Source organism: Equus asinus, chromosome 14 (genome assembly GCF_041296235.1).
Source record: "Equus asinus isolate D_3611 breed Donkey chromosome 14, EquAss-T2T_v2, whole genome shotgun sequence".
Classification (NCBI taxonomy): Eukaryota; Metazoa; Chordata; class Mammalia; order Perissodactyla; family Equidae; genus Equus; species Equus asinus.
Window position 1 is genome coordinate 45665491 of NC_091803.1, and position 16230 is coordinate 45681720.

Consider the following 16230-nt stretch of genomic DNA (forward strand, 5'->3'; position numbering starts at 1 on the left):
ACAGGACCCTGTCTCCAGGCCGCAGGGTCTGACCCGAGCCCAGGGCCCGTGGGGAGCAGGGGGCACGGAGGAAAGGCAAGCCCCGGGGCCCAGCCCCCACCCGACAGCAGACGTTAATAAAGGAGGCAGGCCTGTTTGGAGAAGGGTGGAGGGAGGTCCAGGGCAGTCCATGCAAGAACCCACCTGACCCTGAGTGCTATTCTACCCACCAGATCCACCCACGGCCAGCTGCAGGGCCTTTCCTGGGGGAGGGACTGGCCAGCCGAGAACAGTGGTTCCACCTGAGTCAGAGGGCTCCCATGGAGGCAGTGTGGAACCGTGTTTGCAAAGGAGCCAGGGGGCCCTGCCGGCTGGCAGTGGTGCAAGCGGTGCTGTGCCGGGCCCTCTGGGGCACCAGCCTCTCCCCACTGGGAGGCCACTCTCTGGGCCAAACAGAGGACCCCGGCTGGGCTCCACTATCCTGGCAGCCCAACCTGCCTCCCCAACTCCATTCCCCCCGCCTGACAGCCATGCGTAAAAACCTCCGATTGTTGTCAGAATAAAACTCTGACCACCCCCACAACATCTGGCGGTGTCTGTACCCTACCCCTGTTGACTCCAACGTTCCAGCCACTTGGGCTTCTTTCCACTCAGTGGACACACTAGGTTCACTTCTGCCTCTGGGCCTCTGCACTTGCTGGGCCAGCTGCCTGGGACGCGCTTCCAGGTTCAGGGCTCAGCTTCTCCTCAGAGAAGCCCCCCCGCCCCCCCCACGGGTTAATTAAGTGCCCACGTGACTCCATCTCATCCCTCCCTGACTGACAGTAGCCAAACCCGGAAGATGCAGATCATTCGTGCCGTGTCCCACCAACTGGAACGAAAGCTCCCATTTTGCCCTCTGCTGGCACACAGCGACCTGCCCATCAGGGGCCAAGGTCCTTCTCCGCCTGCTCAGGAGATGGGCCAAGTCCTAAGGGTCCCCTTGACTACAACCCAAGAATCAGCATGATGACCACGCGCCTCGTGCAGCCCTCACCCCTCCCAGAAGCCGTGTGTCCCTGACGTCTTACACATGATGGCACTCGCACTGCTGTGAGGGAGTCAGAGCTGCCACTAGCCACTCAGCTGTCCTGCCTCCCGACCAAGACGTGGCTGAGGTCCCATGGTACTGTGCATGGAAGATAGAAGTAGACAAGATATTGCCACATGATTTTATTACTATAAATATACAGTAAAAACGAACAAAAACTAGCCAATCAGAGTACGACAAATGATAGCACATGTAAGTCCAAGACAGGGCAGTCGGCATCCCGTCCTTCGGTGTTGGCCTCAAGAGGACCTCGAGGCCGGGCTGTGGGCAGGGGAGGGGAGAGGTGTGGGGACAGGGCCAGCCGCCTGCGTGTGTGCACGCATGTCTATGCATGCCCATTGGCGTGTGTGCACCCATGAGCATGCGGTGGCTGGGGGTGGTGTGGGGCAGGGAGCCAGGTGGCCGGGGCAGGCTGGAGTGCTCTGCTCACAGGCTCCCCCGGAGCCACTGTCCACTCCCAGTGCCCTGGACGAAGCCTCAGGCTGTGCACCCCTTCTGAGGACTGAGGACGCTGCGCCAGTGCCATCCTGCCCAGGGCAGCACCTCAGAGGCAGCCCCTCTGCCCTGTGCCCCAGGCCAGGAAAGTGTTTGCGCCCCAGGGAGCAGCACAGCCCACCCAGCGGGCTCCAGGTCCCTGCTGGGGCAGCTCCCGCCCAGTGCGCCAGGGCTGGGCAACCCCTCTGCCTTTCTATTGCCCAGAAGGCTTATCTTAAAAAAAGAAGAGGTCACCTCAGATGGGACCCTCCTCCCCCAGGCAGGCCCCACCAGAGAGCCCCAGACAAAGCAAAGCAAAAGAAATGCAAAGTGAAGTTTAAATGGCAACGAGGGAGCAGGGAAGCCACTCGGGTCCTTCCTGGGGTAGGTGGACGGCTGGTCAAGGGGAAGCCCCTCCACCTGGAGGGATCTGGCGACATGAGCAAAGCCGCTTCCGAGAGGGTGCAGGCTTGAAGAGGGGAAATGGGACACCAACGCAGCAAAGGCCATGCGGCTGCACCTCCAGCCGGGGCCGGACACCAGGCTGCCCAGAGGGCACAGAGCAGCGAGTGCCAGGCTGTCGTGGACTCCATGCACATGGGGGCAGGACAGGCACTGCTTCCTTCACTGTCCGTGACTCGGAGCCTACGTCCTTACCTCCCCCCAACAAGCCCCCACAGCATCTCTGTGAAGACGGCACTTCACTGAATTCTCTTAAGCAGACTGCTGAGACCTTGGGGTGTCAGCCCTGGCGGGGGGACAGGGTGAGCCAATCCAGGCGGCATGCAGGCGGTCAGCGCACCCAGCCACTTGGCCGCAGGGCATTTGAGGGAAACCTGGACCTTGGCGCCAGGGACGGGAAGCTGCTGTCCTTCACCGTGTACCATGTACAAATACTTCGACCGGAGAGAAAGGGGCTTGTCAGAGGGAACAGTCACTGTGCTCTTCAATCAGGGGTCACCTGGCCCCTTGGAGCCAGCGGTGACGCAGGGCGTGCAGACAGGAGAGGCCGGGGTCACGCTGGAGTCCGGGCAGCCCCTCAGCAGACTGGGGAGCTGAGGGCTCCATGCTGCCAGCTTCGCCAGGCTCTCAGAGTGGGGTCAGCTCAGTGGTCCCGGGCTCAGGACTGAGGCCACCAAGCGGAGGCCAGGGAGGGCTGGCAGTGCGGAGGCCACAAGGCATCTCCATGGAGGTGGACCATCCTGCAGAGGAAGGAGGGTCATGCTCAGCTGAGTCGGCCCTCGTCACCTGCTCCCTTCACCCTCCAGGCTCTGGGTTCCCACCAACCCTGAGCCCCCAGAGGGCAAGGCCACCCAGCACCAGCCACCACGTGTCTGGCGACCACAGAGGGCCGGGCCCAGGGACTCTAGCCTTAGCCATGAACCAGGCTTGTCCCTCTCGGAGATCACCCCCGGGTGCCAGCAACAGAGCCACAGCCCTGACGCCACAGGCTGCTGGTCCCCAGGTCTCCTGCCCTCCCCTGTCCGCACCTCCTGGGACCTGACCAGCCGCTGTCCTGCAGAGCTTTGCGATGCCGGAGGCTGGGAGTCGGGCGACCCCCGGCAGAGGTGATGGCTCCGCAGCGGGCGCACAGCCTTTGCTCAGAGCAGCCCCAGGAGCCCCAGCCCACCTTCCTCAGAGGCCTTTCCTGCTGTTTGCACACTGTCACCTTAATGATGCTGTGAGCTGCTCTGCCCAGCCCCGCAGCAGCGGAGGGACCAGCACACCCCTCAGGGCTGCAGAATGAATGCACAGCTGCCTGCCCACCCAAATGCGGGCTCCACGGGCATCTTCAGATAGTAAACGAGGGGGGGGCTTCTGACACGGGGCGCCTGCGACACAGACCCTCGGGGGAAGGGACTATTTCCTTAGGAGCTGGGGCTTTGTGCAGGAGGTCAGCTTTGCTGTGCAGCCCACAGGCAGAATACGTCCTCTACAGCCACGTCTGACCTGTGTTCCTACTTCTGGAAGTTTTATCTAAATTCCAACAGTCAACATCTTCCACAAGGCGGAGGCTGGGGCTGGTCTTACAAAGTGTTGGGCCCTATTTGATCAGAGAGTAAGTTCTGTCAAAAGAAATGTGGAGGAGGACAAGGTTGGTGTGGGAACCGAGAGCAGCCGTCAGAACGAGTGGATGGACGCCGTGGCCCGGGCTCAGGATGGCTGACAGGGACGAAGGCTGGACACCAGCAGGGAGCGCATCTCCAGGCCGGGGCTGCCAGAGCGCTCCACGCCACACAAGTCTGGGAAACCCTGGGCCACCGAAGGCGCCAGGCTGTCACCAGGCTTCCCAGAGCTGCTAATGTCACATAAAGGACGGGAAGGGGTCCCCAGTGCTGTGCCTGTGTTTTGGTGGCACTCTTGGAACTGCCTTCCATAAAACACCCGTTGGGTCATTCCCTGTCAGGTGTGGAGTCAACCTTACATGGGCCTCCTCACAGACTGACATCAGAGTGGGCTGGTGTTCCGGAAGGTTCCAAAGTGGGCATGGAGGACAGGCCAGTCAGCAATGGTCAGGTCTCAGCTAGGGCTGAGTCTCCGTTCCTGGGACCCTAAAGGCTGGAAGAGTTGCCTAGTCCAGACAGGAACAGCCCTGGCTCCCAGCGCCAGCATCAGACCCCAGGACCATGGCTCAGGGGGCAGGTGTGCAGTGTCCGCAGAGCTCTGCACTCAGCATCCAGGACCAGAGAAGACAGGGACGAGGAAGGAGGGAGCCCCACGGAGAGAGTAGAGGGAGGGCAGCTCAGGGGTCCTCTCTCCAGCACCCTGCCAGGAATGCCCTTGGGGCCATCCCGCGAGCATAGGAAGGCAGTCACGTACCAGCTTACTCCTCTATCCCAACAGAGCAGGAGTCGGGCCCCAGGGCTGCGCAGAGGAGGAGAGAGACGAAGCTCGGTTAGCGAAGCGCCCAGACAGACCAGCACATCCTACAGCGAACGCACTGGCTTTAGGACAAGATGGGGGTGGGGGGGGACAGAAAGAAAATGCCCCCACAAACTGAGCTGCTCACACAAAGGAGGAATGTGCAGGAATATGTTTCCTGAGAACCGGGCCAAATTCTAACGCAGAGGAACTTAGCCTGGGGAAGGCTGCTGTGGCGGGGCCATGGGGGCCCGGGAAGGCCCCCACCCCACAGGGCAGCCAGGACGTGGGCAGCTAGGTTTTCAGCATTTCATGGATTTTCCGCCAACCTCCTTTTTTCCCATCATTGGGGGACACTAAGTTGCACTAAATGACGCCCTATCCAGGGAGGGACGGCTGCGCAGTGGTTAGAGAGAATGAAGACACGTGTTCACATTCTTGAACACACACAGACGAGAAAGATGTTCTGAATCTCTGCTAAGCAAAAACAGCCCGCGGCAGACAAGACAGTGCCCGTGAGTGAGTAAGACGACACAGACGCGCGCACAGACAGGAGCGCAGCCTGAGGACCCCTGCCCACCCCAGGTGCCGTCAGCAGGGCCTGTGCAGGGCAGATGCTGATGGCAGCCTCCTCTCCGAGCTCCGGCATCGAGAACTACCCGACCCAGAGCCAGGCTGGGGCCCAGGCCCAGGAGCCGCGACATCGCCACCTCCCCCAGCTCCCCTGCTGCCCGGCCAGGCCCTGGGACTGAGTTTTGGCCTCTGTGGCCCCAATGCAGATTCCAGCCTCTCCTCTGCCACCTCCACAGCCGACTGCCTCCTGGCCCTGTGGAGCTAACAGGGGCCAAGCGCCCAAGGTCCTGGTGTCACTGTGGGCCGAGCCCACGGGTATGGCCTGTCTGACCCTGCAGACACCCCAACACTCTGGGCTACGCAAGGGGTGACACTGCAGAGGCTGCGTGGGGTCAAGGTGTCCCCTCACCCAGACCCAGGGGGCCTGAGCGGGGGCCGTCCTGCACGGCCAAGACTCACCGTTGTGGCTCCGGGACGCCGGGCCCTCCCCTTACTCCCACCCCCACACCGGCTTTAATCAGAATGAAATACGTGCAGTGCTCTGAGAGAACTGACCGGATTCCGTGTTACTCTAAGGGGTGCTGCTGCTAAACACAGCTTCTGCCCACAGGTTTCCCTCTGGGTAGGCCCGTGTGCGCCAGCGAACCCACTCCTGCCCTGCTTTCCACCCCTGGGACCCTGTCCTCTAACTGGACACTCTGTCTGTACAGGCTGCTGCTCGTCCAGAAGCCAGGAAAGCGACAGGAGGCTCTTTCAAACCAAAGCACGTCACGGCCCCTGACACCCAGGCCAGGTTCCCAGGGACCAGGCAACAGTGGCTCTGGGGGGGGGCAAAGGGGCTTCCCAGCCACATGTCAGGAGCCAGACTCTCGGAAGGCAACATGGCTATTTATCTTGATTCCAGAACCCCAGGTGGCGCCTAAGCAGGTGCCAAGGACAAGCGTCTGAGCGCTTCCCCGCCCGTCCCTGCTCTTCGGAGCCCAGGACTAGAAGCTGAGGATCTAGACCCAGAGGAACAGAAAGCAGAGGAGCTGAGGCCGTGAGGCCCTGTGCGGGGGCCCGGGGAAAAGAGAAGCAAAGCCCTTCCCCGATGCTGTTGGGCCTTATACCCCAGCCTGTCCTCCTGCGCTGCGGCCTGGGACGTGCTGCTTCACCATGCGTGCTGGTCAGCCCCTTGGGCAGGTGGTGAGGACCGGGGCCCGAGTGAGGCCTGGGGCAGAGGCCGTGTGGCTGTGGCACCACCAGGCCCACGGATGAAGAAGTAAGACAAGGCAATGGCAGCGGGACCAGATCTGCTCCCCAGGCCCCGAGCAGGAGACAGATAGGGAGGACTGTGTCCTTAAACCTGCAGCCTCTCCCGCCTTCCTGAGGCTGAGCAGGCTCCGGGTGGGAAGGGACCACAGGCACAGGCTCTGCTCCAAAGAGCCAGGGGCTGCAGGAAGGCTAACCGTGGAACCCGGGCCTGGCTGAGCTTTGGGGGCTGGGGGCCAGGGAGAGGGAGGCGGGCTCCCCACGGGCCAGCGCCTACCTGAGTAGTCAGAGCAGGCCCCCAGCTCCATGGAGTCAGTCACGGCACTGCAATCAGGCCCAGCAGGCCTCCCGCGCCAACAGGGGACAGTGATGGCACCAAATCAGGGCGTCAAGTGCTGTTACCTGGCAGGTAGATGTCGGCAGGTGGGCCAGGCTGGCCGCGGCCACAGGGCTCGGGGCTGCCATCCTGCAGGACGTTCTCGATGGATGGCACTCGGCTCCCTGCAGAGGAGGGAACAGGTCAGGGACCCCAAGGTGGGAGGTGGGTCCAGCCATCCCTCTGGTCGGGAGCCCCGTCTTTCTCCCCGAGGGCTATGAAGCCACTGGTAGCAGCGGCTTCAGGCCCAGACCTCACTCTGACGCCTCCACTGCTCTCCAGGGGACCCCAGAGGTAGAGGTTTTCTCTTCCTCGTCTTCTCTTCTCTCCTACCCCCCCAGCATGGAGCTCTGGTTTTGTTTTTACTATAGAAACATTACATACCCACATTCAAAAACATGAAATAGTAATAAATCTGTCTCCCATTTATCTTTCTGGACAAGCAGGCCGGCGCACAGCCCCCTGGCCCACATGCCCCACAGCGGGAGCTGGTGAGGTCCTGCGTGGACCACGTGCGGGCAGGCCCTACACGTGTGGCCGCCCTCCCTCTCACACATCACTTCTCAGCCTCCTCGTGGGGGAGGTCCCCTCTGGCAGAAGAGAGGCCTGGACCCTGTGACGGGCACACCAAAGGGCCACCTGGGCCCGGCACAGGCAAGAAAGAGCCGACACCTCGGGAGGGTGGGGCTTGTCTGAGGTGGGGAAGCCGAGGTCTGACAGGCAGAGGGACTCGCTCGGCACTACGCCGGGCAGGAAGTGACGGCCCGGTGCTCCCAGGAGACAGACACCCCCATAACCCAGCAGCCTGCCCTGGGCACCCACAGGCCCAAGCCCAAGGCCCCTGGCCCAGCAGCCTGCAGGTGGGCCCTACATGTGTGGTGGGGGACTGCTCCTGGGAGGGACGTGGATCACCACAGGGCAATGCTGGCCAGGGGACCACCCAGCCAGGAGGGGGTCATGGCAACAGAACAGCTGCAGGTTATCTGGGGGGCTTTGACCACACTGTGAGCCCAGGAGCCAGCAAGCCAGGGCCACCTCCCAGCTCTACCACCTCTAATTTAAGTGACCTTGGGCCTTCCCCCGACACCAACCCTGAGCCTCAGTTTCCTCATCTGTCTCACACTGCGAAGTAACACCCAGGACAGCAGAAGGACAGCATCTCCCAGCAGGCAGAGGCACCCATCATATCGCACAACCACCGTGAGGTCGGGCGGGGTCACCTCCCTACTCGGAGCCCAGTGCAGCGAAGCGGAGGCTGGGACCCGCCCAGGGCCCTCCTCCGCGGGAGACTCGGACACGAGAGGAGGGGCCTGGCTGAGCCGTACCTGTGCGCTGGCTAGCTGGCTACACCAGGCCCAGGGGCCCAAGAGAGACCCCAGGAGGGACCCCACTCTGGAGAACTGGGCACAGCCTGCAGCCAGGTGGGGCGGCCCACACAGGATGCGCGGAGAGCTGACTGCGCGCATGCAGAGGGGTCCGGGCAGGAAATAAACCGATTGCTGTTACCGATGCCAGATGGGGAGGCAGGGAGAAGCGGCAGCGGCTGAGGATCATCCTCTGGGAAATTGTGCAGTGACCACTGTGCGTGATTCCCAGGAGAGCAGCCAGCAGCGCTCTGAGAAACCGCTAAAAGGGCCGGGCTGGAGACCCCGCCCCTCAGGACGGAGGGCTCACCTTGCTTTAGTGACATCTCATCCACCTCCTCCGTCAGGAAGCTCTACGAGAAAGAGAGAACACGTCGGGGGCGCTGATGCCGACCCAGGACTGGCGCCACCGGCCTGGGCCCAGCTGCAGGCGGCTGGTGGGGGGCGTCGCGCAGGGCGAGCCGCAGCCACCAGCCCAGGACACACCAGCGTCTGCTGAGTGCTTCCCACACAGCCCCTCCTACGGCCTTCACAGTGACTCCACCAGACAGCGCCCACCCACAGACCAGGAAACTGAGGCTGGGGAAGTCACAGCTGGGCCAAGGCCTCCGAGGGAGGGAGTGGTGGAGTGGGCCTGGGTACACCACGCCACAAGTCTGCGAGGCCCACAGGTGGGCACGGGGACGACAGACAGGACTCAGCTCTCAGGCTGCAGCGGGCAGGATCCGGGAGGGCGGGCAGGATCGGGGAGGGCAGGCCGGGAGGGCCCTCACCTCCGGGGAGCTGCTTAGGGCCAGCCCTGTCCCACTGGGCGGAGGAGGAGCATCCGAGGCCTGGGAGAGCTTCTCCTCATCCTCTTCATGGATGGGGGACGACGGGGACCGCAGGGTGCTGGGGACAGAGACACGGCGGACAGAGAAAAAGGGGATGAGAAACACCAGCCCCACCAATGCCAACGCCACCTAGGGGCGACTTGCAAACACGCGCCAGGTCCGTGGAGCAGTTGCCCTGGGAAGGCGACTGCACCAGCACGATGCCCAGAGAGAAAAGCAGCCGACCAGACACGAGGCCACCTGCCTGGGTGCCAGTACTGCCTGAACATGGCTATCTACTTCTAGAATGAGAAGCAAACTGCGACGATACACTAGGGTGGGAGGGCTGGGGAAGGGAAGCAGCAGGAGAGACCCCTCCCGTCTCCTTCTGGATCTTTGGGGAGGTTCTGTCACGTGTGCAGCGGCGGGGCTGTGGCGGGTTTCATGGAGCCTGTGCGTTCCTGAGACTTGTCTAGAAACAGCAGCCCGCGGGTGAGGAGAGACCTAACACGTTAGGGCTGGCCGCCTGCTCCTCGTAGATGGCCAAGGGAACCATGATGACCCCTGGCCACCCCTTGGGCTGTGGCCCTGGAAGGTTCCTTATGTCAGTGATGATGAGCTGCCAATCGCCGGGAGGCAGGGCCCTATGCTCCAGCTCGCGGGATAAACAAGGCGATGAGTGCGCCTGGTTTCGCTGCGGGCCGGGCTTTGGTTGCTACGGCTGGGTGCACAGCAGGATGTGCCCACTTGACCAGCCCCAAGAAAGTCCCGGGAGCCTGGGACTCAAATGGCTCTCGTGGGCAGGGACAGCACACCCACCCTGCAGCTTGCAGCCCCTGCGTGCCCAGGATGGGGAGGACATCAGAGGCCTCTGGCCTCCACGATGCATCGCCTTCCTGCTGCCTCTGGTGTCACCGACCTTAGCCATAAGCCTAACCCGCGGCTGGTCTTGTGGTCCTTCTGGCCAATCACCGAAGGAAAGACATTATGAAATGATATAAAGCTGCAAATAAACCTGCTTTGTGCTTCTGATCCGCGGCCACACGCCTCACCCTGCCCAGCGCACAGAGCAGGCAGGCTGGGTCCCCCCACATCCTTCCCCAGAGGGCGCCCGGGTGCCAGCCTCACCTGTCGGGGGATTTGCTCCGTGGCTTGCCCTTCTGGTGGCTGCTGTCCATGATCCGATCAATCCCAGCAAGTGGACAACTGGCCTGAGACAGGCCATCTGAGACACCCGAGTAGGTGATCTCTTCATAAAGGGGCGCCGAAGGAATGGCGGGGGAGGTGGCCCGAAGGCCGTTGAGCGCCTCGAGCAGGGAGATGGGCTCGTAGCCAGGCGGGATGCTGTCAGAGCTCTGCAGGGACAGGAGCAGGTGAGGGCCGGGCTGGCTGGGCTCCCTGCCCACTGCCCACGGCCACAGAGCCCCAGACGCTGGGCTTGTGGCCTAGGATATTCTCCTCCCCAGAACCTGCTTTCTGACCATCTGCCAGCTTCACCTTCCAGGAACATAAATTCCCCTCCCCAGAGGGCCGCCGAGAGCTCTGGAGCATCAGCCATCCCTGCCCAGGGCTCCCTTGGCCATCAGCTGCAGCACGCAGCCTTGGACGCCCAGGACGAAGGCAGAGAGGGCCCCCGGAAGAGCCACTCCCACCCAGCCTCGGCCGGCCCCGATCTGGCTTTCTGTTCCTGCCTGGCAGGGAGCGGAGAGTGAGAAAGGGGTTAGTGGGAGAGCGGAGAACTCAGGAGCGGGTGGAGAGCAAAGCCATGCCAGAGGCGGGAGGCCCGGGGACCACGCACGAGCAGACCAGGGAGGCCCTGGCCCCCCAGGAGCTTTGCCCAGCACAGGCACCCGGCCCAACCTGAGATCCTCCTGCAGCCTGGGACGGGCGTCCGTGGGGGTGACATATGCTGTGGGGGATTCTAGTGGACACCCCCAGCTCAGAACCAGTTCTCCCCACTCCTAAGAGTGGATCAAATCAGCAGGCCGGGTCTCGCTTTAGAGTTAACGGTGACGGGAGCAGGGAGATGCTGGTGTGCAGGATGTTAGTCAGGCCATTAGGCACTGTGGGGCGGGGCAGCCAGCTGCCCCCACTCTTGTTAAAGTGATGAGAAGTGCTCCGAATGCCCCGTATGAGACCCCCCCCCGCCTGATCCTGGAAGGGGGGCTGCCTTACAGGGAGGCAACAGAGTAACCCTGGGGACCACAGGGGAGGCAGAGGAGCCAAAGTGGGGCTTCCTGCTCTCAGTGAGCCCCTCCCAGGTCCCCAGGGTCCCTGGGCCCATGATGCCCTGCATTTACTCCCATCTGCCTTAATTTAAAGGTAAATAATTACCCTGAATCCCCTCACTCCTGCAAAAAGGAAAAACTCTCTCTAGGCTGACTCTCCAGTGACTTCCACCTCGGCATCTACCCAGCCCGGCTACCACACATTGCCTGGCTCCCAAGCCTCCTCCCTGAGATGCAGGGAAACCAAGTCCTCGGCCCAAAGAGCTCAAGTCCGAGGGGCAGAGAGCAGGGATGCAGACGACAAGCACGCGCAAGGAATGCTGTTTGCGAAACCTAGCAGCAACGTTAGTTCCACCTCCAACGTCATTCCACTGCCAGCAAGAAAAAAAAGGGAAACGAGGGCATTCAGGGGCCAGGGCGGAAGCAGAGCTGGCGAGAGGGGGCGGCCCCGGCAGGGCGACCCGTGAGACTGGCTTGTTGCTGACAGACCTTGAGCTTTGCTCGCTCCACACAACTCCCTTCCTGGGCAGGGACGCCGGGACTGGGGAGAGTGGATGTGACAGGTTAAATTAACCAAACACGTCAGCCTGGGCGGAAAGGACTTCCCATATTTGTCACTGGTTTAACATCAGGGTGTGGGGCAAAGACATGGCCATGGGGCCAAACACACTTACTGTTTCCCTTTTAGGTTTCTTGCTGGCCAGGGAGGCGGGGTGCGACTTTGATTTTTTAAAGGGACACTGTCAAAATAAAAATCATACATTTTACAACTGCCACCCCCATGCGGCGCCGGAGCTGGCTGGCTGGGGTCTCTGGACTGCTGGCCACTAGGTGCGCCGTGAGCCAGCCCTTCGCAAATTTAAGGTGCACGCGGATCGCGGGGGCCTCGCCAAGGGCAGGCTCTGCCTCGGGGGTCTGGGCCCACACATCTGCGCAGCTCTGTTCTGTGGCCACGGGGAGCAGTGAGGGCATGGGGTCCGTCACTGTCCCCAATGTCCAGCCACAGTCTGGGTCACCCCGAGCAGCAGGTCCTGGCCAGGGCGGGTTTGACAATGGCTCGGCACTCCCGACAAGTGGGCCCAGCTGGGCATGGGGGCGGGACCTGAGGTCCCCAGGCTGGGCACTGCCTCGTAAACTTATCACCCACATGGAACTCCTAAAGGCAGCTGGGGAGAAAAACCAGCCTCAAATCAGCCCCCTCCACAATGATCCTAATGGAGTCTCAGAGAAAAGACCTCATTTGGCTCTCCTTGGTACTATGTGGAACCTGCCTGTATAGGGAACATGGCAGAGAACAAGGACTCATTTATGGGGCTACTGTAACCCTGCAGAGGGGAGGGCGTCGGCCCTCTGGAGCAAGCAACAGTTGCAGTGCGAGCCCCAGTGCACCCTGAGTGGTGGGCAGTGTCTCAGCTCTCTCAGGATGGCGACAAACACGGGAGGGTCCGGCCTGACCCTCGGCCACCAGGGAAGGGCACACACGAGTGATAATACAAACCCACCACCTGGGCATCCATCCCTCCGTAAGAATAATAAGAATCCGCTTTCTAGGGGCAAGCGACACTAGGTGCTGTTCCCTCTCTGGTTGGAGGAAGTACGCCAAGTTCCTGAATCGAGCCCAATACTCAATAGGCTGGAGGGCTTCAGTTCGGGAGCCCTGGTGCTGACGGGGCGCAGGAGGTTGTGGTTGGCCTAGGAGAAGCGGCTCTGCTCCAGCTGCGAGACCACACCTTCAGATTTTGAAAGAGAAGCCAAAAATCTCAGCTTTCCAGGAAATTTCCAGACTTTTAAATGTTGGCCCAATTTTCAGAAACACTGTGTGGACAGAACATCACACCGCTGGCCCAGCGCAGAAGCCCATCCAGAGGGTTTTGGTCCTTTGTCCTATTTAGAGAGTCAGCAGGGCCTCTAAGAATCCCTGGGTCCAAACAACCTCAGTCGAGAGCCAAGCAAACACACCTTCCTGCTGACACTGTTCACGGCCAGCTGAGACCAGGGAGCTCGAGCCCTGGTCCTTTCGCTCCCATCTGAGCACCGGAGCCTTTCCTTTCTACCTGCCTCCCCATCTCTGTGTGTCTCTCTCCATATCTGTCTCCTGCCCTGTCTCTGTGTCTCTCCCCATCTCTGCCCATCTCTCTGTGTGTCTATGGCTCTCTCTGTCTCTCCGAGCCTCTAGATCTCTGTGTCCCTGTCCATCTCTCTCAAGGCCCCTGAAGCCAGAGCCTGACTTCCCTCATTTGCCTGGCAGTGAGGTCCACCTCACAGCTTTTCGGAAGCAAGAGCAATGGACAGTTGCTGAAGTGCCCACCGTGCACCCAGGCTGGGGAGAGGTGGGCAGGAACTCTCAGAGGACTTGTCACAGCCACCCTTTGGAGAGGACTTCGTTTCCTAAGGCCCACAAAATGCCCCAGCTGTCTGGCTTGGTGGAGCGATGCTGACAAGCTCAAACTCATGAAGGGTCAGCTGCCATCGCCAGGCTCTTGCTGTCGGTAGGAGCATCGACCACCCTGGCAGCCAGAGCTCACCAGGCCCAGCCTAGGGCACGTCCTCAACCTCAGAGCCACCATGGGGGCCACGGTGGCCACCAGGCAGGTGAGGAAAGAGGCCCAGAGAGCCGGCAGGCACATGTCGTGGCCGGACAGTCTGGGTCCACGTCCCCAAGAGCAGGACCTGGGAGGGTCTCCTTCCAGCCACAACACCTGGCCCCCCAGGGAGCCGGACGCTGTCCTAACATGAAGGCGGGCCCAGTGCAGTGGGCGGGGGCTTCCTCCACGACACCTCGTCTCTCCGCCCCCACACCCCCCCTAGGCGGGCAGGAAGAGGCACTTACAGAATGCTCATCGTGGTCCATGCTCTGGGCCAGAACAGGGCTGAAGGAGACAGGGGACAGGGCTCCAGGCTTCTTCCTCACCGCCCGGATCTGCAGAAGGGCCCGGAAGGCTGTGGCAGAGGGAGGGGCTGATGTCAGGCAAGGCAGCCGGTTCCAGCAACACGGAGACCCTCCGAGCTCTGGGACACTGACCACCCCCAGCCCGCAGCAGTCCAATCAGAGGCCAGAGTTGTGACAAAACAGCCCCAGCAGGGAGACAGACAAGGCCAGGACAGTACCACCCAGCTCAGACGGAGGGTCTAGGGGCCCCAGGGGGCAGCCAGCCTGCCCCCTGCGAACTCCAAACTGCACACTAGACAGCACACGCGGCTGCAAGACACACCCGCCGCCGAGCTAAAAGCAGCGGTGCGCCCTGGACGCCAGCCAGGCTCTTCCTGGAAGTTACACCACGGAAGTGACCTGCAGGCAGGCACACGCGTACAGGAAGTCTGACAGGACGACCTTGATACCGGGAAAACTAGAAGCTGCAGATGCCAATCACCAGGGAGCTGGGAAAATAAATCAGGACATGGGCCACCCGTCATCCTGAGCGTCAGCTCCACTAACAGAAGTGAGATGTTTGTCAGACACCATTAGGTGACGGTGCAGGTCACACATGGTCCGCAGTCACAAACAGGACCAGCCAGGCCCCCAAGGGGGAGAACCATGTTGTGTCCCCAGTGTTGATGGCGGTCGCCCCAGGCTGCAGGCCTCAGGGATAAGGACCCTGGCCCAACTTGCCCAGCCCAAGTGCCAGTCCTCTGGACCACGCTGCGCCCCTGAGAAAGCCCCAGGAGGCGGGGGTGAGCAGGGGAGGCTGGCGTTTAGTCTCAGCTCAGGCTCCTGTCGGCCACCACAGCCTCCCCCCACCACAAATTCCCGCTCCCAGACTACCCCTCAGACAAGAGGGGCAACAGGCCCTGCATGCTGAAACTCCAGGGAAGCTGGGCGGGGTCCCTGCAGGCCCAGCACACGCCCTTTCCACGGCCCGCCTGGCTACCCCGGGCGGACAACCGGTGATGTGCTGGTGCGGCCGGTTCTGGTCAGCCGGGTGAAAGGTGTGGGCTCTGGGGCCAGACTCCAGTTCAAAGCCCACCTCTGCCCCTTACTAGCTGTGACCCAAGACAGTGACAGGTCAGGCCACATGGCCACAACCTGGCTCAGGAGCTTGGGGGTGAAGCATCAGTATCCTCAGCTGGCCCCAGGGAGGCCGGCCTGCACAACAGGTATGAACAGCAGAAAGGCATTTTCTAAAAAGCTACTTAGCTACTAGAAGAAAATAGCACACAGCTCCCACAGGTGGATACTCTCCCCACTCCCTACCCTTCCGCATTGCTGGGACCCATGAGGAAATGGGTCCAGGACTGCTGACCCACCAGCTTGACACATATTTTATTCAAAATTATGCCCAATGTGATGACTTTTGACTGAGAAAATGTCTAGACGGCTCCAGGAAACCAGACTGAATTCCTCAGTTATTTACACCCAGCACACTTTTCATTTCACTGTAATTTTTTGTCAAAGTATTTTCCAAAATCTTTAAAATAAACCTATGATTCGTTGATCAGTATCTGCCCAGTTTCAACTGCAGAGCCCCCTCCTGGCAGTTCACTCTAAAAGTCTGGCTTTCCTGGAGGCAGATGTGGACAATTTGAGTGCGACACGGGCCAGTGTAGTCACTGTGGGTGTAACCACCACGTTCCAAGTGGCCATGCACTGGGCAGGAGGCCGACAGCCTCTGTCATTTCCCAGCCCCTGGGCCACCCTGGCACCGCCGTCCCCACTCACGCAGCCGGCAGATGGGGCAGTTGCTGGCCTGGTAGCGCAGCGTGTCGGCACAGGAGTTGCACAGGCACAGGTGGCGGCAGGGCAGGATCAGCGTGTCCCGGAGGTCCGACAGGCACACCACGCACTCGTTGCTGTTGTCGCTGTTCTCCTCGTCTGACGGCTGCAGAGATACCGAGGGTCCAAGTGTCGGGGGGCTCCTGAGGGCCAGAGGCAGGGGCCTGGGCAGGCAGGAGTGCAGGGGAGGCCTTCCTGTTCCTGGCTGCCCACCGGCCATCCCTCACGTCCCCTGAGGGCTGCTGTGGCAAAAGGAAGCCTAAGAGGGCGGAGGAAGGTCACCATGGAGCAGGACTCAGACGCAGCCCAGAGTGGCGCTCGCTGGGCAGCAGGCTCAGATCCGGCCGCACCTGCCCCACGGCAGAGACGAGAATCTGTGCCGCGGCCACACACAGACCCCCAAATCAAGAGAACTCAGAGACCAAAGAGAAAACATGGAAAAGACATGACCCTACAGACCACGTCTTCATTCAGTTAAAACAAAAAAAATCAGACAAGTCTAACTTGTTT

The 16230-nt window shown here is 61.3% G+C and overlaps 1 protein-coding gene across 6 annotated transcripts in view; it reads right to left on the reverse strand.

Annotated features, from left to right (window-relative positions):
• Positions 1-1176: 1176 nt before the first annotated feature.
• The window catches only part of MGRN1 (mahogunin ring finger 1), a 48475-nt gene continuing 33421 nt past the window's right edge, over positions 1177-16230 (reverse strand). Inside the window, exons 10-18 of one of the 6 annotated variants that reach the window (XM_014833109.3) lie at positions 15667-15826; positions 13840-13949; positions 11684-11749; positions 9910-10136; positions 8743-8860; positions 8280-8322; positions 6632-6730; positions 4364-4408; positions 1177-2745 (exon numbers count right to left, since the gene is read on the reverse strand). In XM_014833109.3, coding sequence (XP_014688595.1) covers positions 4368-4408; positions 6632-6730; positions 8280-8322; positions 8743-8860; positions 9910-10136; positions 11684-11749; positions 13840-13949; positions 15667-15826 — 864 coding nt within the window. In that variant the 3' untranslated portion in view covers positions 1177-2745; positions 4364-4367. Of the gene's footprint in view, positions 2746-4363; positions 4471-6506; positions 6731-8279; positions 8323-8742; positions 8861-9909; positions 10137-11683; positions 11750-13839; positions 13950-15666; positions 15827-16230 lie in introns of all 6 variants that reach the window. The other 5 variants (XM_070485027.1, XR_011494346.1, XM_014833106.3 and 2 more) reach the window with 5 other exon arrangements.